The sequence below is a fragment of the Aphelocoma coerulescens genome, chromosome 1 (assembly GCF_041296385.1).
Source record: "Aphelocoma coerulescens isolate FSJ_1873_10779 chromosome 1, UR_Acoe_1.0, whole genome shotgun sequence".
NCBI lineage: Eukaryota > Metazoa > Chordata > Aves > Passeriformes > Corvidae > Aphelocoma > Aphelocoma coerulescens.
In genome coordinates, this window is record NC_091013.1 from 53,417,663 (window position 1) to 53,443,686 (window position 26,024).

A 26,024-nucleotide genomic window follows, 5' to 3' on the forward strand; every position below is an offset into this window, starting at 1 on the left:
CACAAATTTAGTATCACAGTTGATTGTGTTGTCTTTCTACAATCAAATATGTGTGCTCTGTCTGAATATGTGGGTTTTCTTCTGGAGAAGAACACTGAGCTCTGATTTATATTTGGATCATAATGGATCTTCATCAGCTCTAATCTTCTTCACTGTGATTTTTTGCCTGTTATGCCTATTCCCAAATATTGAGAAATTACTTAGATTCATGTGTCTTTTTTTTTTTTTTTTTTTTTCATCTTTCTACTGGTTCAAAACAGTATGGAGTTAAAAATACTGGCTGCAGTATCAGGTATCTTCAGAAGTTACACAAGAACACAAACACATTGAAAAAGTGTTTTGGAATACTGACTTTGTTATCAAATCTGTCAACTGAGATATGTGCACTACTTGCAGTTTCTGAAGAAAACTAAAGCTCTGGTAAACATTGTGTGTTTGGTGGAAATGATGATGTCGGATTTGTGTACCATTCCTAAAAACATTGTGTCAACATAAACATAAGAGATATAATCAGATGTATCACTGTATTGCAGTTTGTACAGTAGAAGAGATAGAGGCATTTACTGTATTTATGATTAAGTTTCTGAGAGACAATAAAAGACTTAAAAGAAGACAAAGAAAGTTAAGAATGTAAACTCAAAAGGCATGGCTCTCAAGGTAAAGAGAAAACATCACTTAGTATAGATTATTGGTGTCTTATAGCTATATGTTATATAAATAATATTAAAGAAAGCTATGTTTGAGTAAAGAGAAGAAACACTTTCTTGTTTCAGAGTTAATAAATTCTTGTCAAAATTCCATCTGTCTCTCTATTTGGCTTATCTGGGGATATTATTATTATTAATCATTAATACATAGTTGTTCTCAAAAAAAATTGCCATGGTAGTCAGCAAAGATAATCACTACTAGTGGTAGTCCAAAACAGTTGATCTGTTCCACAGCTTGCTCCTTTGCTGTGTTTTATTCAGAAAAGATGCCAGTCTTGATTATACGGTCAAAATTTTTCTGATTATTTCAAGTGCATGCATGGATATTCCTTAGAATATGTTCTGCAAGCCTTAAAATTTATGAAATCATGGAGCCTTCTGTATGTATACAGTAAAAGTTTAACTCCTGCAAGAAGAGCTGTGGAGCAGCTATCAGTATGGAGCTATCTGTAGAGCTTTACTATTAGTAGGCACACAGAGTATCTATCAGCTGATGTCCCCTACAGAGCAACTAATCACTTTTAAAAACCATGAGTCATAGGGTTGGAAGGGACTGTAAAGATCATCTTGTTCCAGTCCCTCTGCTGTGGGCAGGGACACCTTTCACTAGACCAGGTTTTTCAGAGCTCCATCCAGCTTGGCCTTAAACACCTCCTGGGATGAGGCATCCACAGATTCTCTGGGCAGTCTGTTCCAATTCTTCACCACCTTCACAGTAACAAATTTCTTCCTAATATCTAATTTAAACCTACTCTCTTTCACTTGGAAGCCATTCCCCCCTCTCCTATCACTACATGATAATATAAAAAATCCCTCTCCACCTTTATTTTAGGCTCCTGCAGGTACTGGAAGGCATTAATTAAGTCACCCCTAAGTCTTCTCTTTTCCAGGCTGAAAAAGCCAAATTCTCTCAATCTTTCCTAATGGGAGAGGTGCTCTACCCCTCTAATCATCTTGGTGGCCCTGGATTCACTCTAACAGGTCGATGTCCTTCCCATGCTGTGAACCATACGTCATTCATTGAAAGTGAGATTTTATTTCTTTCAGAATTCAGAGCTTAAAACTGAAACTTTTAAAAAGAAATAATACTTATGAAGCATATATGTATGTGTATATATATATGCACAATGCTATCTGTCAAAAAGGAAATTAAAATGTCATGTGGAAAAATTTGAAATCTTGCCATTTTTTCCCCAGAATCTTTGTAAATGAAAGCTGTTCTTATGCAGTGCTCCAGGTGGGGTCTCAGCAGAGCAGAGTCAAGGGGCAGAATCCCCTCCCTCATCCTGCTGGTCACAACTGTTTTGATGCAGCTCAGGACACATTTAATGGCTTTCTGCACTGCACGTGCACATTATCAGGTCATGTCCAGCCTCTCATCCACCAGCATCACCAAGACCATCTCAGCAAGACTGCTCTCTATCCATTCATCCCTCAGCCCGGATTGATACCAGGGCTTGCCCTAGTGCAGGTGCAGCACCTTGCACTTGGTCTTATTAAATCTCATGAGATTCCCATGGACCCAGTTCTCAAGACTATTCAGCTCCTATGTGCACTAGCATAATATATGTGGAAAAAAAGTTGTGCCTTGCCTATGAGTTTTCAGTCCAAGTAACATCTGATATTCTACTCAGTTGGCAGTAAAATATTGTAAGAGTTTTCTTAAAGATTTTAAGTGATCAAGGTTTGTTTGCTTCTTTTAATTAATAAATGCACCATCAGTGTTGAGGCAATTCTGTATCAAAGTTGTATATGAAAACAGTTGTGAAAATGGCAAAGAAATATTCTATAATAAACTAAAATAAAATCTGATATCCTGGGAAAAAAGGTCACAACCATAATCAGTCATATGGGTTACTTATAAAAGACACCAGAAACTTATGCTGAAATTAGTTGTAAATGTAAAGAAGTCCCTTAATCTGGAGAAAATCTTTCTGGTTTTACAAACTCATTTTAAGCCATGAGTTACCTGCTATGAGGCTCAAGGATGAAAGAGTTTATTATGTATTCTCACTGCCAGATCAGTAGTTGAAAAAGGTGACATCCTGAGACACCTGACCTTTCTTGATTAATAGGTCAACATGCCTTTAAACCAAGATTTAGGGCTGTTTGGAGCCTTCTGATCTACAAAAAGCAGCAGATCATTACAAATTAATTGATCTCTTTGATTTCTCACTTTTGATCTTCTATCTCAACCCTGAAACACAATAAGGATTTACAAAAGGTGTCACCTTTCAGAATTAAGTGTAATTAGCAAGTTCCTCTCACTTCAGTTCAACTTGTGGAGCACTTCCCAAGGTAAAAGTTAGTGTCTTGAAATCAGTTAACTTTTTTGGTGTAGTAAGTTGATGAAATAGCTGATTCAGTATTTCTGTTAACTATTGATTAACATAAGACAGTTAAAAAAACCAATCCTCTTTCTTTATGACTCTGTTCAAAAGCTTGTCTTGCTTCTTTAGGTGAGCTGCTACATCACAGAACCTTTCTGCTCATTTAAGCCATCTTCTTTGGTAGGTGGTGCAAACCAGTAGGGATAAACCTCTAAGAAAAATGGGTAATGCTGAGGGCCTGATACCTGTGTTATTTATTTTTCTTTTTTATTCCCCACTTTGGACTAGATCTTATGTGTTCCTGTAGAATTAATGCTCCCTTGCAGCTAAAATCCATTAGATAACTTCTTTGACTTTCCTCACCCAAACTGCGGAAAATCACATATTATTATAGATGTTTGTGAGAGAGATTTAATCCTCCTGTTATTTATTTTCTGTCCTCCCTCTGTTGTTTGCACTTTCTTTGTTTTGTATTTGACAATATATGCATGGTAAAATTATATGATAAACAACAGCTGAACATAAATTATGTGAATTAAAAATATAAGATACTGCTGTTTGAAAATATTTCCATTGATTATTAACTGGTGTATTAAAATTTCTGTTCATTCATCCATTTTTTTGGATGCAGCCAAGGGTTTTGGTCTTGCTTTTAAAAAGCAAGTGACCAAGTTGAATACCTGTAGTTGAATTTAAATTATGGCTAGTAAATCTGAAGCAAAACCTAATGGAAAATGGTCTTGAATGAAAATCTCAATCACATACTTGTATTACAGCTCTGCTATCTGTGAGAGTTTTTATCTCATAGAACATCATCAATATTTCATGGATGTTTTTCCTTTCTGTGATTTTTGTGATGCTTTTATTAAAGCATCTATTAACAATAAAGTTACTTATTTATAAGTGGTCAGAAAAAGTGTTAGAAGAAGATTTACAAAGATAATAAATAAGATATCAATAAGATAAAATAGAATAAATAAACATAGACTGTAAATGTTCCTCAATGGTGAAAAAATAGTAAATTAGTAAATAGTTAATTTTGGTGGCAGCACCAAAATATATTTCTAAGCTTATCTTTTTGTAGTCATCTATTGTCTTTTAGTCATTACATAAATATAAATGTGAACTGTTTATGAATTAGGATGTTTACTTCTAAAATTCATGATTGCTAGAGTTGAGCACAATATGAAAAGTGATAAAACTGCACCTATTCAGTCATTTCCCATCAGTAGAGGCAAAGATCATATTTATGTCTTCAAGCTGCTGTATTTGCTGGTAAAATATAGTAGCTTAAAGCACTGTAAAATTATGAAGCCAATTCAAGCTGTCATATTTTAGTTAGCTATTGGAATGAGCTAAGAGAGCAAAGACAATCAATTATCATGGTGGCTGATAAGAACTAACTTGTTTATCTTCACTATTTTTTTCTATAATAATTTGCCCTAGATAACAATATAAAAAAGGCAAAACATTTTTCTCTCTTGGTTTCCAAGTTCTCCAGTTGTTATTGTTGTGGTTTTTATTAATGTGTTTGTATATCATGTTTTCAAATTAGTCCAGAAATGTGACCATCTTTATGGAAGCACATGGTACACTATTTATAGATGTACCATATCTCTATCTCAAGATCATCTGTGAATATTCAGTCCTAATAAGATCACAATTTCACTGTAGATGGTATTTGGAAGAATGCCTTAACTTAAAGCCCCAGTAATTAAAATCATACCTGATACTTGCTGTGGTATTGATTTATCTAGATCATATCCATAAACAGCAAGCTATGCACATTTTGTAGGTATTTTCAAATTATTTCAAATTATTTTCCTTGGACGTGTTTATTAACAAACCCATACTATTACACAGGGATGCTATTATATTAGTGAGTAGCATGGTAAGCTACTAACAGTTTAGTGGAAGGTTTATAGACTATCTAAAGTCACATGCTATAATTAAAGTTTGTAACAAATAAGCCTTTAAGAACAAGGAAGAGTACCTCTGGAGTATGAATTGCATGTCATTAAGAAGTTGTCTTTGATACTGAGAGATTATCTTGTTAACAGTTGGGACATTTGCATGATTGGAAGATTATCAGAAAGACTGAGTGCTAATTTCTATGTCTGTTTCATAGTCATATGCTGAAGTACCACTTGGTTCATATCACAGGAGGCAAAACCAAAGTAGAATTAAATGTCATGCTGTGTTTTGCTGCCAATGTGCATTAATAATACATTGCTCCTAATGATTTTTAATTATTATGAAAATAATTTTTAAGGAAGTTTACATATATGTGAAATTTCTGATATGTATATGCAAGCAAATTACACCAGCTTCTAACTTTTTTGCAGACTTGTCCTCAGTTCTGTCTCTGACTACTTTGCTGCCATGTTTACAAGTGATGTTTGTGAAGCCAAGCAAGAAGAGATCAAAATGGAAGGCATAGACCCCACTGCACTGTGGGATCTTGTTCAGTTTGCATATACAGGTATTGTACTGCATACATTATACTTCCTATAGAGGCAGATGTTGATATTCTTGTTTGCTGCATTCCAATGAATTGTGGTTTTGTTTAAATATTTTTCTTTTTAATCTTAATAATCAAAAATGTTTATTTACCATTTCTAGGGATGAATTCAGATTGTTACCTGTTATCTCCAAACTATTAAATATTTCAGACTTGTCAAGTTCAATAGGACAGTCAAGAAAATGATGTATTTTTCTTGGTTTTCAAACACTTAAAAAGAGTGCCTCATACTCACATAATTCAAATTACATAAGATCACTGAAGGAACAGTTGTATTTTTTGAAGAATAATCCTATGTTGCTGTCTTAATCAAATCTCAGTTTAAATAATTGCATAAATCTTTAAAAATTTGAAAGATTTGAAAGAAAAAAAAATTGAAATTTAAATAAGAAAATGTTTTAAAAGGTTTTATTATGAGCCGGATGTTTTCACTTTCATTTCCTTTCATAGGCTGGTACTCTGTTTTGAAGTGTAAACTTAATGAATAACTCACAATTCAGAGTTAATAAATCAAAGCTCTCTTCTGAATAGTTTTTACATTTTAATGCATTATAGATTTGGGATTTATCCTTCTTAAGCAACTTGTTATGCACAATGTAACTGAAGTGCATTAATCTGAAAGAAAGAATGCTAATGTTACAAAATAAGGTAATTAAAAGAGTGGAAATGCTTATAAGATTTGTCTTCTATTGCCTTGGATCATGTAAGTATAAAATATATACTGTTTTCTATTTGTTTCCTAAAAGACATCCTTATATTGTTTAAATTAACCATATTCTATCATGATGATTCTATCATATATTTGATTTAGATTCAGTTTTAAATGGATACTCCAAACCCTGCAGTTTTAATTTTCTCTAAATACACATACAATAATTCAATCACAAGTTGCTCTTCACTTTGATATATTTAATCAGGATATGTGCTGGGTTTTTTATGACACAATAGCTTTACCATGCACCACCATGTTTTAGAAAACAGAAATGGCAAACAAACATAATTTAAGATAAAAATATTCTTTTTGAGACTAATGTTTGAGAAATACATGTTCTAGAAATGTAAGACTATGATTTACATGGTACTCTACATGTTCAAAGGGTAATGCCTACTCCTGTCAGCTGTGGCTTTGCCATCATCCAGAGGGTTTCAAGCTAGGGATCCATGAAATGAAGTAGTTCTTATGAAGCATAAGAAAGTTACAATCTGATTCCTTGGTGAATGAATAGCACAGAAATACTGGGGCTAAATCAAGCATACCTTGGAACAGAAGAGCAAAAAATACTACTGGTAATGTTAAATCATTTTGTAAGAGGAAGGTAAAAGAAAGAGGAGGTAAGAGAAAGGACAGTGTTGTTCCTCTGGGAACAAAACTGTGTAAACACTCAAGTACTGTATGGTTCTTTTACCTCAGTTTTCACTAAAATATCACATGCAAAGATACAACAGAGTTGTTATTGACAACAAAAGATAGCTCATAAGTGTAGATTAAGGAAAGAAGGAGACTCAGAAGAAAGGGAAAAAATAAACATTTTCGAGATGAATGAAGCTATCTAAGAACTTTATGGTTATCTCTGAGAACTTTGGAGACTGGATGAGACAATGAAAAAGTAGAAGAAGCAAACTTCTGCTTTCCAAAAATGTTGAAGATTTTCAGCTCCTTTATGCTCCTTGATTTCTCTATGCCATGTACTCTGTTCATTAGATGAGGTGTAAAAATTGAAAGTTTCTTTCTGGTGTAAGGTAAATAAGGGCCAGACTTCACAAACAGATGAAAAGAGAATTCCACAGCTAGTATAATTCCCATGTTTTCTAATTTGCCTTCTGTGAATTTGCCTCTATAATATTCATTAATTTAAACAGTCACAAAGCCCAAACTCCCTCAGAAATTGCAACATTATGTGCTATTGTAACATCACCTTGAACAATTAGAAACTTAAGATGATAACTAAGATCTATAATGTCTTTCACATGCAGTGGTAATACACCATTATCCTTTTTTTCTAACTTATTTTGGAGACCAAGTAAGACAAAAAATGTCTGAAATTCACACTTGCAAGTTTCACAGATACTTACTGACAATAGAAGACTGATGAGATTCAGGAAACGTGAGACAATTTTACATGCTAAAAGAGTGCATGTATTGGATGCCATGGATCATTCTGTCTTCCACCAGGTGGCTCTTCCACTAGGTTCTTTGTCCTGACTTATTCTGATTTATCCTTATTTATTCTTAGCTTGTGTCCTTATCTCTTGAAGTTCATGTGGGATTATTTCTTTCTCTATTCCTTTTCTCTGCACCAGATGTTTTAGCAGATACCTAAATTTCCTAGTTACAATTATGCTAATAAATTAAACAGTGCTGGGGAAGGTTTGCGGGCACTGGAACACAATTGTCTCTATTGATCCTGGCAGTTTTAGCCAAATCCAAATAGCAATCTCTCTAAAAAATGGTGAGTATAGCTTGGATACACAGCTCAGCATTAATGTGGCCAGCCTTATACAGACTGTAAGAGCAGTCAAAAGTGCTATGGAGAATTCGGTGGTAACTCATATGATTAGTGAATTCCTAGAAAATAGTTCTAAACTTATTTAGTTTATTGAAATTAAATAAAATCTAGGCTTCTCAGTTAATCATTCTGAAATCATAATTTCCCTTGACCTTGCCAGAACAAAACCTTAATTTTTTCCCTTCCATTTCATTTCCATCGTCTTATGTGATTTATCTAACTTCATAATTTCTTATTTCTTTTCTTGCACTCTGGTTCCTTATTTACCACCAGTCTAGCTCATGTCCCCTTTCCCTTTGAGTCAGTTTATTTTACTTGTTCTACATGGATGTGGACAAGTGGAAATTTAAGAAAACAGCCACTGTTCTGTTACCCAGATGCACAGCAGCCAACAGAAGTTCCCTTTCAGACTTTTGATTTGTAATCTGGAGCATATGTCTGTCTAGACTTAGACAGAATATCTGGAGAATTTTGCTGCCAAATTCCAATTACTGACGGCACAATATGTGAAAAAGTTTTCAACAACTCATGTCTGTGACCAGTTTAGCTCTTTATTGTTCTACCTCAGGAATAGAAAACAATTTTGACCAATGGGCACTTATTGACTCCTATTTTCTTTTTCCTGTCACTACCTTTATAGCTCAAGGAGCTTCAAAAAAAACCAAATCACATATAGTTGCTGCTGTTATAGAGAAGGTTTTCCCTGCGGTAAACTGAACATGTCAGAAAAAAAAGAGCTGAACATGGACTTGTTTGCAAAAATGTGGAAGTGTATTACAGTGCAAATATGTTTAGATGTGATTTAAAAGAGGGAACCATTTTCACATCTTATCTGTAATTCAGTCAGGTTTATATTTTTTTAGAATCTAGTGAAATTATTTCATTTTTACTGTGAATCATACATATTAAGTATGAGTTTAAGACGGATAAAATGTATCTATGAAAAGTACTACTATAGATGCAGATACCCTAAACTGATACCAGACCCTTCACCAATATAATCTAATACTGTTGCAAAATATCAGAATTAAAGCTCAGCAAGGGGAGGTTTTGTACATCACACACTTATGGAAAAAATAATCCGGGGGTGCATCAGGCACAGCATTGCCAACTGGGCAAGGGAGGGGATTGTCCTTCTCTGCTCTGCACTGGAACAGCCTCACCTTGAGTCCTGTGTGTGGTTTTGGGTGCCACACTATTAAGAAAGACATTAAATTATTAGAGAGTGTCCAAAGGAGAGCCATGAGATTTGTGAAGGGGCTTGAGGAGAAGCCATATGAGTACCAGCTGAGGTTACCTGGTCTGTTCAGCCTGGAGAAGAGGAGACTGAGGGGAGACCTCATTGCAATCTGCAACTTCCACATGAGTAGAAGAGGAGGGGCAGGCACTGATCTCTTCTCTATGGTGACCAGTGACAGCAGCCGATGGAATGGCTTGCAGTTGTGTCAGGGGAAGTTTAGGCTGGCTGCTAGAAAAATGTTCTTCACCCAGAGGGTGGTTGGGCACTGGAACAGGCTCCCAGGGAAGTGGTCACAGCACCAAGCCTGACAGAGTTGAAGAAGTATTTGGACAATGCTCTTAGGCAAAAGGTGTGACTCTTGGGGGTCGTCCTGTGAAGGCTTAGAGCTGAACTCAGTGATCCCTGAGGGGCTCTTCCAACTCACCTTATTCTGTGATTCTGTGATTCTGTAAGCAAATAGATTCCTAAATAATTGGCAAGGTAGAATTACATGATGATCATCGGAGCATCAAGTCTTGTACAGCCTTGATTAGAGCAGCTCCTTAGTGAAGGCACCTGCCAATCTAAGAGTAGTAACAGGAAGACAGAAGATTAGACAACCAAAAATACTGATTTAAAGATAAGAAAAAGTGTTGAAGTTTCTGTGAAGATTCAACATGACTAATTATACAATTATCAAGTTATGTGATAGATGTACCTATAAAACTGAATTTGAATAAAGCTGAAAAAGTTGACATGTTAGAATACGTACTATAAACTCTATGTTAGGTCAGTCTTGAGGTTGTTTTGGAAGTGTTCTGGGTTTTTTATATATTTAGGACTTACTCTTTTTGTAAAATTAATAAGGTAGTGACTATGTATTGTTTTACCTGAAATAAGCACAAAGTTTTCTAACTACATAAGCTACATATACTGTAATTACAGCTTGTATAATTTAAATTATGTAGATGATGTAAATTTATTAGAAAAACACTCCATCAAAATTATGTGCTTCTTGTAATATACACAGGCTCACAAGGATAGATCAAAACAGCTTTACTACTGTTTGTTGTGAAGGATATATTTGACCAGTAAAAAAATATGCAACTTCATTAATCTATCCACATTTTGCTGCATTTTGTTGGTTTATTCAAATAGGCAAAGTATGTTTTCTCTGTGATATAGCAGAACTGTAACTTAATAGGAACCAAAACTTCCTCTTTTGCATATCTTCTCCTTGTGAGCAAACTGAAGAAATCTGAAGCCAACACTTAGGTGCAACAGCTATGCAGAAAATACGTTTCAGTTTCGGGCAGCAAGATGATTGATAGCAAAAAAATCTATGATTGAGATCTTAGTGCCCTGGGATAGATGGATATGTATTCTTTGATCTTTTAAGAATTCAAGATAAGCAGTGATACAGAAGAGTGGTTTTTTACCTCATTTTCTTAGGTAAAGCTTCTTTCTTGATCTTAAAGCTTGAGTTTTCATTATTTTCAATTGTGCTTCAATAGGTCAGAGAAGACTGAAACTGTAGATTGATATTCTGTTGTTTTGCTGCTATCGGTGACTCTAGGAGCCCTCCTTTGAAGTTACAACAGAGCTGTGAAGTTACTATAGATTTTGTGTATTGGGAAATCTAATTAGCATCGGGATATCTAATTAGCATACATTCCCAACAGTGAACAGAAGAGTAGGTTGGTGCTTTCATACCGTTAATGAAACTGAAAAAGTAAAACCCATTTCAGTAATAGAAAACAAAAAATCCTTGGTTTATTTATACATATCTGAAGAAAAAAATAGAGAATGGATCATACATGGAGGAGGTTCAGCTCTGCTGTATAGCTTTTAATTAGATCTTCTTTGGGAGACTCTTTAATTAAAGTACTGTCAAGTGTCTTTGTCAGGGTTACAGCTAATAACACACACAGAACTGACAGCAGGGATGTAGCAAGTAGGAACATGCCTTTAAGCCCAAGGACCCTTAGGTCCTGCAGCACAGAAACTATATTAATTAAATATCCCAGGGAGGTTTCTTTCTTGGTTTTGTTTTTTTTTTTTTTTTTTTAATTGCTGAAACTCAGTTGTCTATATGAACAAACAATGAGAACAACTCGTAGCGTACTTTGGGCTTGTGCCAATTTATAGTGCAAGAGTCCAGGGGTTATCACAGACGCAGGGCTACGCTACAACATGCTGTTTGAATGTGACTGCCATGGTTTGGAGGATGATTTTGTTTGGGGTAAAACTGAGGCCATTTCATTCCCATTAGCCTCAGTGCTAGAGGGAATTTCCAGACCAGCTTAACTCAATAGATATAATGTAAGGCTGTATGTATTTTATTAAAGGCTTATGCTCAGACAATCTGGATTTGCTGGTGGCATGTTTACAGTGTTTCAGGCTACTCCTCTGTAGTAGGTATTGATCACATTGAGAACTGGAGTTACCCTGATGCTGTAAAGGTCCTTTTCTCTACCTCTGTGACATGTTGAGTTTGTTCAAGGGTTATTTGTTCTGTAGTGTCACGTTAGAGACCGCTGTGAATGTGGACCATGTCTAACTAGCACTTCTTGCAGGAGGCTGTTACCTGCTGCTGTCCCACTACATTTTCTCAGCCATGTATTTGATGGTTGACTTTGCACTTGCAGAGAATAGGCCCTTAAATTTCCATTCATATCAGATAGGAGATCATTTGGTCCAGGAACTCTGGGATGAGTGATAAAAGGACAAATTAAGGTAATTGAATTGATCTGAAAGACTTCGTCAGCCGTTGTGTAATGGAGAGTACAGAAAAATGGTCATGTATCATAGTAGATGCTCATAGGCCTTGAATAAACTTAACTTCTGGATATGAAGGATCCCCTGTGAAATTCTCTTCTAGAAGTGGATACTTGTCATAATACGTCATACTTTTCAGGAGTCAATAAAGAGAGAGTTGCAAAGAGCAATCCAAAGAAGCCCTCTTTATTAGGGTTTCTCCAGTTTAGGAAGTGATAGTTTGGCACGATCTGTAGAACCATTCAAGTTATCTGCCCATGGATGTTCTGCATTGACTCACTGCAAAGTTCATACATACCTTTGCTCCAGTTTCATTTCAGATTGACATTTTCATGCATACTCTTCCTCATAAAATTCTTACTTATGCACCTGGATTAAATTCTCAGCTACACTGTCCATGTGTAAAATGCAAGAATCTTTCAAAGTTCCTCAATGTAACTGTAGGCCCAGATTGTTGTCTTCTTTCCCCCGTGGATGTCAGCCTGCTTGGAAAAAAGTACCTTTCTTCACTGAATACCTTTCTGATTCTAAAACAAACTGTGGGCTTTCACATAATTCAAGTCTATATGAGAGAACTTCAGAGACCCAGTTATCTTAAAGAACTGCAGAGAGTGGTTGCCTCCTTGATTTTTTTTTTTTTTTTTTTGAGCAAGGCATACTCTGAGGACCAGATCAGACTCTGGATCAGATGCTTTCCATTCCTGTCACTGAAACACAAAGTTCTTGCTCATTCCTGGAGTTCTAAACTCCAATGAATTGTTATTCCTCCTTTTACCCTGTATACTTCATTAAGGGACAGAATTGTCAATTATGTATTAGGAACCAGCTGTTGTCTCATTCTTTTGGCAAAGTATATGAGAATTGTTTAGAAAAGAGCTCTGAACTGAATATCCATAAATTTTGAGTATTCAGAATGATCTAGAATATTATGGAGAGATAGATAGTGACTGTGTTTCCTTGTAGTGTGATGCAGTCTGCTTTTCTATGGAAGTCAATAAGTATGAAAGAGGGCTTTGGTGGATCGATGCCACGAATATTGCACAGGTCCCTCATGGAGATGCTCAGGCAGCACTCCAGCAGCACCCACGTGTGCACACGGTCTCACCTTGGCAGGAGGTCGCGAACAGCCGCTCGCACACACAGCCCGTGCACGAACTGCAGATAAAGAGGCGAGAGGGGCTCTCTGCATGCAATTCTGAGGTGTTCAATGAAACCAACACACTCAAAGGAAGCAGGGACAAAGAACCAAGAGCGAAACGCACGCGTTGTTTTATCCCAAAGGGTCCCAGGGGTGGGCAAAGCATCAGAAAACAATGGTCTGAGGGCTAAGGGGCAGAGGCAAGGGTGAGTGACATAACAGGAGCCAATGGGAGAAGGGATGGGAGGGGGGAGAGAGTCAGTAACTAGTGGAATCATGGTAAAGGGAGAACTTTCCAGCACAGAGGTTTACAGAGAGACTGCTTTCAAAGCAGCATGGGGGTGTAAAGTGGACTTTGCCACTGCAACAAATAAGAATAAATTCAGGCAGACACAGGGAAACAATGAGTATGGAGGGGAAGAACAGATAACTGAGTGCACTTCAGGGTGCATTTTTGAAGCTGTCCCTTGCTAGGTTCAAAGTTCTTCATCTCCAAAGAGAGATTAAAACAAGTACTGAACATGGCTGGAAAATGAGTGCTTTTAAGTGAGTGCATTTAAGCTTATTGCTTAAATGGCATTAGGGAAGTGATCAGACAGGCTGCTGTGCCGTGGTATTCCTCTTTAATGTGTTTCTTTCTGGAGGTCCTGCAGTGGAGATGTGTACCTATATCCACTCTCTTGAGTTCAGCTGCCTAGCTGTGTATCCCCAGTTCCAAAAGAAAAGCAAAAGAATCATGAAAATTGCAATGGTAGTTTGTGAAAGACGTCCTCACCTTTCAGGTGTTTACTCCTGTTCCTGCAATGTAAAATACCTTCACTCCCTTTCTGCTCTGTGCCAGCAGTTGTGATGAAACGTACCCTCAGAACAGGATGCAACTGGAGTACTCACTTCTCCCAGCAGTGCAGTCCAGCCCAAGGCAAAGTAGATTTCATTAGGCTGTAAGGTGGACTCTTAAACAAAAATATTTTCTTGGTAATTGGTGCCTCCATTTCTGTAACTTTTTGTTCTCTAAGCGTGGATTTGAACTTCTCTGTGTTACTGTAGTGGAAGCTGCCAAATCATTGCCTGAGAAGTTAAGAAGCTTATTCTGGCAGAGGTGAGTGTTCCTACTTCTGAGCTAGCTTCAGATGTGGAGAATAAAATACTGCTCCTTCAAACCTGAAAGCTGAGCTCCTTTGTCCTTGAGACAGTTTTTTTTCGTTTTTTAATTTTTTTTTTCCCACCAGCAGCCAAAGCTTGACTGTGTAATAGAAAGGTTGTATCTCTCTGAGATGTACTCAATATTTGGTACAAGTCTTGTGGAATGAAATTTCCCCCCGATTCTCAAGATGAAGTTTGCTTTTGTTTACAAACCTGAATTCCTGGAGTGGCTTTTGATGTGTGCAGCATGATGAGCATAACCTACAGTCTGGAAGAAAGCATTAAGTACTGAAGTCCATTGACTAAAAACAGTTAAGAGAAACTAAGGCCTTATAGATGAAATGAGCTTTTGGGAATAATTTTTGTCATCTCCCAGCCTATTTTGTGTATGAGTGCAAGATTTGTGCTGAAATTTAATTAGTAAATGCTGGTTATATTTGTATATTTTTTGAGGTAACTTTTATCTTGGCTTTTTTTTCTTTGTTTTAACCTGTGAGGTTTTTTTTTTCTATTTATGTACAAAACTAAGCTTAACATTTACAAAGGCAATGCCTGTATATTGGCTAAATTATTGGTGACAAAATTACTAACATAATGGTCATCTGTACAAGTACAAACCAGTAATATTTAGCACATAATCCCAAGAATGATGTTCATATTTTAACAATTTTTCTATAACTAATGGAAAAACATATCTTCTGTCTCAGACTGCTAACATATCTTTCTTCACAGTTGATAAAAAGGTTTTATGAAGATAAATGATTTACTGCTTTTAGTCCTGTTATTTGTATGTATATCTTACAGGGGACTGAGTTCAAGTATATAAAGTGAGCTAAGGCACGTGAATGGCATAAGGTGAAAATAACATTTTAATGTCTCTCTCTAAAAAGCTGATGTGTTTGAGTCAGTGGAGAAATTTTCTCTAAAACCTGACATTTCAGTTATACAAGAGGTGTTTTGGTTTGTAGTTTGAGGGTTTTTTTCAGAACAGGAGATGAAAAGGTAACACGTTGGGGATTATTTTGGCTAATAATAGTTTTCTGATCTTTAGCCAGACATTTGCAAGAAGTTTCCTGCTCAGGGGGATTTTAATTTGTTAATAGTATTTTCTTATCGCTCTGCAATGTTGTAATTTTCCATGCTATTTAAATAAAGGGGACTTTGGAAGTACTGACCAAGGATCACGTGATTAGGCCAGTTTAGTCCACTTACTCAAAGATATGACATGATTAGGGTGTAAATAATTGTACAGTATTTTAAAAGAGTGAATCTAGGTAATTTATAAGAATCCTCATATTATGGTGATGAAGGCTTTTTCATTTTTCACAAGGTGCATATTTATATGTCTCTGGAATAACTTAAGAAATTATTTTATACATAACAATACTTAAATGAAGAGAGCCTACATGAAAGATGGAGTGGGAATATTTACAAGGGCCCAAAGTGACACAACAAAGGCTTCAAATTGAAGTAGAGTAGGTTTAGATTAGATAATAGGAAGAAATTCTTTTCTGTGAAGGTGGTGTGATACTGCAACAGGTTGCCCAGAGAAGCTGGAGATGCCCCACCCCAGAAGTGTTCAAGACTAGGCTGGATGGAGGAAACCTGGTCTAGTGGAAGGTGCCGCTGTCCATGGCAGGAGGGTTGGAAGTAGATGATCATTATGGTGCCTTCCAACCCAAACCATTCTATAATTCTAAACAGACACAATTAGACAGAGAATGCCTTCTTCCTCAAGTACAACTGAGTAATGTGGTCTGCAGCAAATAATTAATAGAAAATAAAAAATAGTTTGATCAGGAGAAACCTCTGCTGACTGAATATATTGTTTCCTATTTTCTTTTCTGAAAACATCTTCACCTTTATAATAAGTATGGAAGACAGTACAGCTTATCTATCTTTTAAGGCATAGGTCAAACTGGAGACTAAAAGATGTTCTGCTACACAGAAGATACTTTTTGTAGTGTTCTTCATTGACTGCTGTTTATGGATAGACATGAGGTGATTTTACAAACTATATCACTACCAGGAATTGAACATAACAGAGAGAATTGATCATCAGAATTGAACCCAAAGAGTGTTTCATCACCTGAAACCTGATGAGTCTGATGATTCCAGTGCTGTGTTTGGGGGCAGATGAACTGAATTCATATCAACAAATATAAATATCGGTAATGTCTCAGTAAGTCAAATGAAGGTGCTTCTTTTGTCTGAAATCAAGAAATAGCTATTCAGAGAGTGAGTCATCTCATTCTGCAGTACATGACTAAAACAGAGCAGGTGAAAACTGCTCTAACACCTCCTATTTCTCTCTGTGGACTGTAAAAGGAGATGGCAGGTGATTAGGTCAGGTGGCTGCTTCAAAGTACGTAAGGAATGATTAAGATAAGCAAAAGGTCTATTATAGCAATGTGAGGCACAGTACCTTTTTTATAAGCTTTTTCAGCTCTTCAATGGAATTTGATGCTGTTTCAGAAAAGCAATTTCTTATTATAGTCATAATTGTAGGCAATTAATCTACTATGCATAAGATGAATAAATATTATCTTGATACCATTTGCTGCCTTTTTTTTTTGAAAAAATGAGACCTCCTAAAACTGATTAGCCTATAGAAATAATTCCATTCAGCAACATTTCAAAACTGCAACACAACTGATATTTCATGACCAAGACACATGAAATAGAAAGGTTAAAAAGATAAATACCTTATTGCAAGGAATTAGTTTTAGCCTTTGTTTCCAATTCCTTGACACTTGCCATGATTTCCCTTGTAGACACTTACAGTGCTCTTAGGAATGTTGAGGAGTCTTGCTATGAAAGACAAAAGAGAAAAAAACTATGGTCCTCATGAGGTGAAATGATGTTACCATGCGTTACAATTTAGGTTAAAATCCATTGCTTATGCACAGAGCAAAGGATCTGTACCTACTGAGTGGTCCCACCACAGGTCCAATATGTTGGTCAATAGCTGTGGGAGGCTATTCCTGTGATACACACTGATCTTATTAACATCATACAAAGGTGGGCAAAAATTTGGTGATTCCCTCTAAACAAAAATAGTTCTAAAGTATAGTCAATAGTGTAGAAGAGAGAATAAAAGCAAAAAATAAAATAAAAAAAAGACTAAAAAATAAACCAAATCAAAACTGTCCCTGAACTTGGAAAAGATTTAGTGACAGAACAAGAATATCAGAGAATTCTTATAGTATCTCTGCTTCACATTTGGTAATGAGGTAATAAAATTTATGTAGTCATTATGAGAATTCATGCTAAAGACAGGCATTTTAATTTCTGCATAAGCAATGTGCATAAATTTTTTCACAAATACAGCTATAATTTAGAATAACAATTAGAATACATTAAAGTTCTTTTGATTGTTTTTTCCTCATATTTTTTCATCTTAATTAATGTAATACAAAAGGAGATTTTAAGCTCTGGTTAATTTGTTTTTGTCAGACAAAGCCACTTGAGCAAGCTTCTTATTGCATAAAAATGTGAGGGGGAGGTGAATTGAAGAAGCAGTAATATTAATGCCCCCTTGAATATCCCATTAAACAGTTTTAAATAGATGCTTGGATCTTCTAATTGCCAATATAAAACTGTCTGAAGATTTGATATTTTATATACAGAGCCTCTTAACAGCTTTCTTTTTTCAAACTTTGACCATGCTAAACACTTGATATCCCAGAGGAATTTGCATAAAAATGTCATAGCACTCTTCTGAAAAAGTGAATACAGCCCTTGTGAACAAATTTATGAAGCTGTCTTGATGTTTAGAAAAGAAGATAAGCAAGATTTGGAAAACATTTAGATGGATTAAAAACTTATCTATCATTGAAGAATGAAGAACAATAAACTCTAATTCATACTGAGTGTACTCTTCTAGCTCTTATCATAGATATATTAAGTAGTAAATTAGTATTTCTGAATTTAGTTAAAAATAAGTCGTCATAATACATTCATATCCCCAGATATCCCAGAAACCACTGTATGTTTACTTCCTCTATTAAATTGTAAAGCAGAAATGTGTTCACACTCTTCTATAAAAATGTGAAGCATTTTCTTCAAAAATGTCATGTTAGTTACATAAAGAAATGGCTAATTCATAAAACAGGTAATATTTTTTATTGATTTAAATTTAGTTTAATCCCACTGTTTCCCAACTAATACCATACCAGGACTAGTGTACCTTAAAGTAAACAGAAAATATCTTCAATTTGAAAACAAATAGATTGATATGGTTTCAACTGATTCCTTTGGGTTCTTCTCCTAAGGGTAGCTACCTTTAGTGATAAAAAGCCAACCGATGAGACTGTTGCCTTTCCTCATAAAAGATGGTGATTCTTTCTATACTTACATCACTTTGCAAATGCTGTTTGGATCAGTTTTGTAGGGCCAGAGACTTTTTCGAGCTCATTGTTGAGAAATAGCATGTAAGAAAAGGAGATTTTTCTTTTTTTTTTTAATTTATTTTTGTTTCCATTTCTCAGTTCATCTAATTTTCAAAGGTGTTTTGCACAGTTTTAATTTTTTTTTTTTACTTTTGGTACCAGGATGGTCAGTTTTAAGCTGAAAACAACTCTCTTTTGAAAGCTTCCACTTCACACAGTGGAACTGTCTTCCAGAGAATAGATTGTGTGTTGAGCCAGCCATTACCTGCAGGCATGCAGCAAATGAGGGAGTGTCATTGATAAATATATGGGTCAGCCAAGAATCTGCTACTGAGTATGACTTCTGACCACATTGCATAGAGCTGTGGTTTACAGAAATGGTGAGAAAATGTCAGATAACATAAAGAGAAACTCATGTGACATTAATAGAAGAATAAAAATAAGCAGAGGAAACCCACTGAAATTAGGCTATGCGCTTGATCTGATGCTCTGACCTTTGCAGAAGGTAACTAAATCTAGTAAAGTATAACTTCACAGTTTCCATCTTATATTAAAAGCTCCAGATATAGGGAAAGGAGAAAATATCAGATGTGCAGTGTTAATGTTACTTTGAGTTTGGTATTGCAATATAAAGCATCTTTTCAAGGGCATACTGTTGTGAAGTGGAGGATTTTAGAACTCCTTAGTGCCATGCAATAGAATTATTAAGATTTGTAGATTTTTTTTAATATGACAGCAAATAAATGTTTGTATGTGGAAAAGAGTGAGTTTATCTAAGTGTTGAACTATAATGCTTTTAAGAGAAAGATCAATATACATTTAATCCTTTTATAGTCAGAAATGAGTTTTCCACGCACAGCAAAATAAAATCAGAGGTATTTTTTGACCATTTGTATGAAATTTGTACATCTTATTTTCCTATTCTTTTTTTCCAGTTCTCCAAAACATCCTTGTAATCTTTAGTTTGTAGCTTTTAAAGTTATTAATGTAAGAGATTTATAAGATACTAATGTAAAAGTAAAGCTAAAAATGTTGGTTGGGGGAGCACTATAACATGAATTACATATTCCAGCCTAAAACAAATTATTTTAAAAGTTTATTTTATTCTATTTTATCTTTTATTTATTAAAAAGTGTGTCATCCTTCAAGGTGAAGATGATGACTTGTGAAATTATAGAATTAAGTGCCATATAAGTATTAATTAATGGTTCTTTTCCCTAATATAAATTATTTTAGAGGAGCTGTGTGCTATGAGAAGCCTGTCGTATGTTATTCAGATAACATTAATCCCAAAGTCACATTGTAAATAAGCAACACAATGTTTGAAGACTGTTAAGCCTTGTTTTGAAGATATATTTATGGGTTTATTCATACTATACTAGGCAGTTATTTCATTCTTTTTAGGGAAGTAAATGGCTGTGAGGTTTGCTCTGTGCCGCTGAAGATAACACAAGTTTTATTGCAAATTTCAATGCAAGAAAAAAAAGAAACCCAACAAAAAAAACCATCCACAGCCTAGTTGATATCCAGATATTCCAAGTCTTCTCTTCCATTTCACACTGTACAGTGTCTCTTTTTATGCCTTTTACATAGTTGAATTAATAGTAGTTTAAAGAGAAATATTTCTAATAATATAATTTTCAGGTCACATAGGTGTTCAGTCAGGGAGATTAATTCTTCTTTTCTTCGCTTTTTCTGTAGAGTTATTTATCTAGAGCTATGATTATTTATAAAAACATCTTTCAATACTGTATGTTTTGTAAAGACCAAGTAAATAAGTTTGCATTTGTTATCAATCCTTTTTTTTTTAGGCTGCCTGGAATTAAAAGAAGACACCATTGAAAACCTCCTAGCAGCTGCCTGCCTCCTTCAGCTCCCACAAGTAGTAGAGGTTTGCTGCCATTTTCTAATGAAGCTTTTGCACCCATCCAACTGTTTGGGAATACGAGCATTTGCTGATGCACAAGGATGCACAGAGCTCATGAAGGTGGCTCACAACTACACCATGGTAAGGCAGTTTTGGAATATCTGAAGTATAATCTTGTGAATCCTATATATCCTCTACAAGTGAAAATACCTTGTTAGTTTTTTTCTTGAAATTATTCTGTATTCTATTCTGTATTTCTATGGAACTTTTTTTCTTAAGTGGTCCTTTTGAAACCATAGCAGTGATGGTTCCTATGAACTTCTGTGAAGTTATGAGAATTGGCCCTCTATGATGGATGCAGTCTCCTGGGCCAGCACTGTATAAGACTTATTTAGATACATGATCATATACAGGTGATAATAGTAAAGTATATGTAAATCATTATAATACTTTTTAATCACTTTCTTTAGTTTAGCTTTAGGGAAGCTTTGTAATTGTCGTTGTTCTACGTGTGAACACTATGAGGGGAGTTTTGTTGGGCTGTGGGTTTGGGTTTTTTTGTCAAGAATTATCCCTCCTTTTAATCATCTGTGAAGTAGATTAAGCCAGGAAGTTCTAGAAATAAGGAATTTTATCTGGTAATATTTAATATTTTTCTAGTTACATCTGACAGAACAGGTTTGGAATCAATATAAAATTTTAACCAGAATCAATGAGGCAGCAGTACGCTACTTACTCAGAAATTCAATCATATTGGTAGCCATTTGATTCTTCATAGTTTGACAAAATTTAAAACATCTGGCTCATGAAATTAAACTTACATAAAGAGTAGATTATATATCATTTATGAGAAATAATGGTCCCTCTAGGTCTCTACTGAAATTATTATTGAAGTAATAGAGCACTTTTCATTGAATCTGATTCTCTTTTTCAGCATTTATGTCCTTGTTTTATTTATTCTTTTCTGTAACTAATAACACATTGTAATTCACATGTTTAAGTGTGGTGTTTTACCACTACAGATCAGGTAGTTATACCCATTTTACACTTCTGAGCAAGCTCTGTTGTTTCTCTGTATTTAGGCATTTAAATTATAGTGTTACAGGTCCAAGCTAGTCAGTTAATAACGTTCCTCTGTCAGTGGAGAGAAATAAGCTGTCAGAGCAGAATTCATGTGATCTTCTTTCAAATGAAATTGCATTTGGACTGAACAGATGTGTTTTGAAAAAACCCAACCTTTTATCAATGTATTTCTTAGATTTATATATTACATTCATATTTTCGGTTTATTTTGTTGTATGAACATGAAGAAAATAGAGAAAAATATTGATTTTAAAAAATTTAAAATTGCTTATGGTTCTTTAGAACTTACTGAAATTACTCATAGTACATTTGAAGATTTGTGACTAATACATACCTAATGTATCACAAAGTTCACAAAGATTGAGATATTTGATATATAATCTATTATTCTTTTAATGCTGAGATTTAAAAATCTCAATTATGTGTATTGGGAAAATCACCAACAGAAGATGTCAGATCAAAAAGGAAGTCACAAGACTTCGTTTTTGCTTGTCATTAACTTGCTTGTAATTAACAAGCAAGCTCTGATTTATCTGCCGTGGATTTGCAAGGATGCACAAGTCATGCTTTCTCTTAGCTAGAAAAACAAATAATCACAATGAAATGACAATATTTTTTTTCTGACCCAGTGAAAACATAACCCTAAAAGATAAGCTTCATAGTGCATGATATTTTCACAGGCATTGTGGTACTTAATTCAGGTGTGAGTCAGCTCACATCTAGTTGACTGTCTTGTATTAACGTGTGGAAGACCAGTTGTGAGTGGGGAAGGAGCGCCTTATTGCCTATCTTCAGCACAGCACTCTCAATCAAAGGGAATCTACGTAAGAGAAACGGGATTAGTTCTTCTACATGGATACATGACCAGGAAAAACTTACACAGTTCAAGGAAGATACCCTGAGGAGTGTGATAGAGGAACACCAGAGACCTGGGAATGTGAAGAAAGGGGAGGAAAGCGATGAGCGCAGGCAAAGAGCAGATGCATAGTCTCCGAGGTGACAGAAAGCATTCTTTCTTCCTTCAGACTCCAGGAAAGTAGTATGGACTGTGATGAGGGCAAACATAAAGTAGGGCAAGAGGGAGTTTGTTTAACAAACTCCTCCAGTCTTACGCAGAGGATTTGAGGGGAAGCTCTGGCTAAAGAAAGGATGGGAAAATCACTGTTGCTTTAAAAAAAGTTATCTTGCTTTCAAGAGAACTTCAAGGCCCTTTCTTGAAAGCTTTTCAGGGTGCTTTTTTAAAAAGTTCAAAGTGATGTATCTCAAATTCTGGCTCTGTGAATCTTCTTCCACAGTGTTACTGCAAAAGCTTGTTGTGTATAGAAAGTAGTAGTACTCGCTTAACTCCGGAATCTTGTGCAGATGTTTGCTTGAGATAAAAAAAAAACTCAGAGAAACAATAGTTCTATACTGGTGTAGGAATGCAAGAAAAAATTTTTCAAATAATCTTGTAAAAATAGATTTATGCATTAATGATTTTTTTATTTACATCACAGGACATACCTGTGAGCACCATGCAAATAAAAATTTGTATCCTTTGTTTCCACAGATTTTATGGTTAGGGAAATAGAAGTTATTCAGTGTGACAGAAATGGTTTATGCAATAGATTGTGTAATAATTTTCAGATATGACTCAAGTTAAATCTCATCTTTGAATAATTTCTTAGCTAATTACATAGTTGAAATTAAATATTCATTGATTCATTTGAAAAAAAAAACAAGTAATAAAATAGTAGGTCTCTGCCTGCATTATACCTGGCAAATGTTATACAGCTTTTCTCTGACAATTACTTTTAAGTAGAAAGTAATTCACAATTGTCTTCACAATAGCATTTTAATGAAAATCAATATATTTTCATGAAATAGTTTGCTTCATTGAATCTCCATAAATGTTTTAATCTTCATTTTTCAAAGAAGTCTGCTTGCCTAGTCTCAGACTTGATGTAAGTTCCAAATTACATTGTTCTTATATACATATATAACTTGTTTTGTGCTTTCACATAACATGTTATGAGGGCAAGACATTTGAGCATGGAGATTTCTTTATGTTGAAGAAGAAAGAGCTTCTAAAGAGCAGACCAATTAATTTTAGAATCCTGTTGACAGGAGACAAATAATTTCAAACACGTTTTCTGTCACACTGAATAACTTCTATTTCCCTAACCGTGAAATCTGTGGAAACAAAGGATACAATTTTTTATTTGCATGGTGCTCACAGGTACATCCTGTGATGTAAATACAAAATTCGTTAATTTAAATAATGTAAATAAATTTAATTAACTATAAAGTTATATATCCCTTTCCATGAGCAGAGGTATAATATCCCTGGAGATATTTCGTCTTCAGTGTCAAATACCAAATTATTATTTTGAAATGCAAAATCCAAGCGAGGAAAAGCAAATGTGGTCATAGAAGAGGGGAGAAAGTGAGGAAATGAAGATAAGAAAAGCAGTGAAGGAAAATCAGATAACATTTGAAAAATCTTAGAAGATACATCTGCCATATAGCAAATTATGAGGTTGATGGAAGTAAAGAGGAAGGTAGATTTCATAAAAATTTAGTGAACACTGAACGCTGGCAATTTCTATGTTTGCATTCCCTGTACTTTTTAGAAATGAACTTGGATGGCAACATTTTAAATGAAAGCTTTACAAGGAAGAAGTTAATAAGAGCAAAAATGTAAATTGTCATTGGTTTCTTTTTTAGACACATCAGATTGAATGTAGTTTGTTTTATTTCTGAAGTATGAAAATGCCTTGCCAGTGTTTTATGGTGTGATTTTAATTTTTTTAATTATTTCTAATGAATCTTCTAATTTAAATGGCAGCACAAATATCCATGTCTCTTGATTTAAGACTTCTGTACTTCTTAATTGCAATCTGGGTTGTTACTAGCTTGTCAATTTCAAAAAGCTTTCAATCTGCAGAGCCATATGTCTGATAAGTTTAAATTCCTAATTTATTGTCAGAGTTAAGTTAGATAGTTGAGTGAAATGCATGTGTGATGTCTTTTTAAGAAAAATAAAAGCAGCAAAATGGAACATTTCAATAAGCTGAAGCAAATGATTTCTTCTAGCAAGCATTTTTAGTGACAGTTCTTTATTCTTCTAGTTATAAGAGGCTTCATATGTAGGGAAGCTAACCTCTAAAGTCCGCAATTTATCAGCTTGTCATACTTGTCAGAAATTAAAGTCATACTGTAGGGACTTATCTGTCTCTTTAGAAAACAGAGGATAGTGTAATTTGAAATTGTGATGGCCACCTTGTTGGGATGCAATTATTTTTTGAGTAAAAGATGTTTTAAAATATGTTCTATTTTGAACCATTGTGTGTTTATTAGTTAAAGTTTGTAATAGACAATACTAGATTAATGGACCCTGTGACTTTAATGTACCATTAGCCCTTCTTTCAACGAGTACTTGGCTACATTGGTAAATACTGAAGAAGGCAAAATAAGCCATATTTTTCCCTAAAAAGATAATTGCAGTTTGGTTTTAGAGCATGGAAAAATATAAAAAAAATACTCATACTTGGTATGGTTTTGAATACAAATGTGATTTGCTTTCTCTCTCTCAGCAAAGCCCATGGTTCTGCTTGTGTTGCAGTGTATAGATAATGCTTAGAAATTGAGAGTATTCCCTTCAAAGATATAGTACCAGTTTCTTCATCTCATTATCATGCCATTTGACTGAAACTTGATTGCTTCAAACAGAAAACTGAAATACCTCATAGATATAATTATTTAACCTGTCAGTGCTTCACTTTTCAGGAAACTTCACTTAAACTTCAGCTATCATTTTGCATCTTAAAACTGCTGTTTGGGAGTTGAAATGATAGAGCTTGTTCCACGTTTTTATTTCACAGTATTTCAAAATGAATTGCTAAACATAAACTTGGAAAATCTTCAAATTACTTTGATGCACTAAGTAGAAGAATGGCCATAAGTAAAAATTCCTTGACCAGAAGAACATAAATGAATAAAGTGATTGATGTGTCTGTAACCCAGTCATAACTTCAGCAATGTAAAGGACCCTAATGTATGTTACAGTTCCAAGCCTGGGAGATGCAGAATGTTTGCAAGTGCCTTTGAATGAAGTGGTGAGAGGTGTTTAGCTTCTCTGAGATGCAGTTCTGTGCTTTGCACTGCAAGGGCCATTAGTTCCAGCACAACAAAACATTACTCAAACTTAATTAATGAACACGTAAGTAATCTCAGTGACATGTACTGACTCTATATGGACTCTTTAATTTACTGAGAATTCTGATTGTACTGCAGACAGAGAAACCATTTCATTTAGTTCAAGTGTATGCCTTACGCAAATTTTTTAATGATCTTTTATG

General features: G+C 34.9%; 1 protein-coding gene across 2 annotated transcripts in view; it reads left to right on the plus strand.

The window, feature by feature from the left end:
- Positions 1-26,024, plus strand: part of KLHL1 (kelch like family member 1) — a 190,651-nt gene that overhangs the window by 67,453 nt on the left and 97,174 nt on the right. For both annotated transcript variants that reach the window (XM_069009288.1, XM_069009298.1), the window contains exons 3-4: positions 5,383-5,519; positions 20,546-20,742. In XM_069009288.1, the coding sequence (XP_068865389.1) occupies positions 5,383-5,519; positions 20,546-20,742 (334 nt within the window). The remainder of the gene's footprint in view (positions 1-5,382; positions 5,520-20,545; positions 20,743-26,024) is intronic.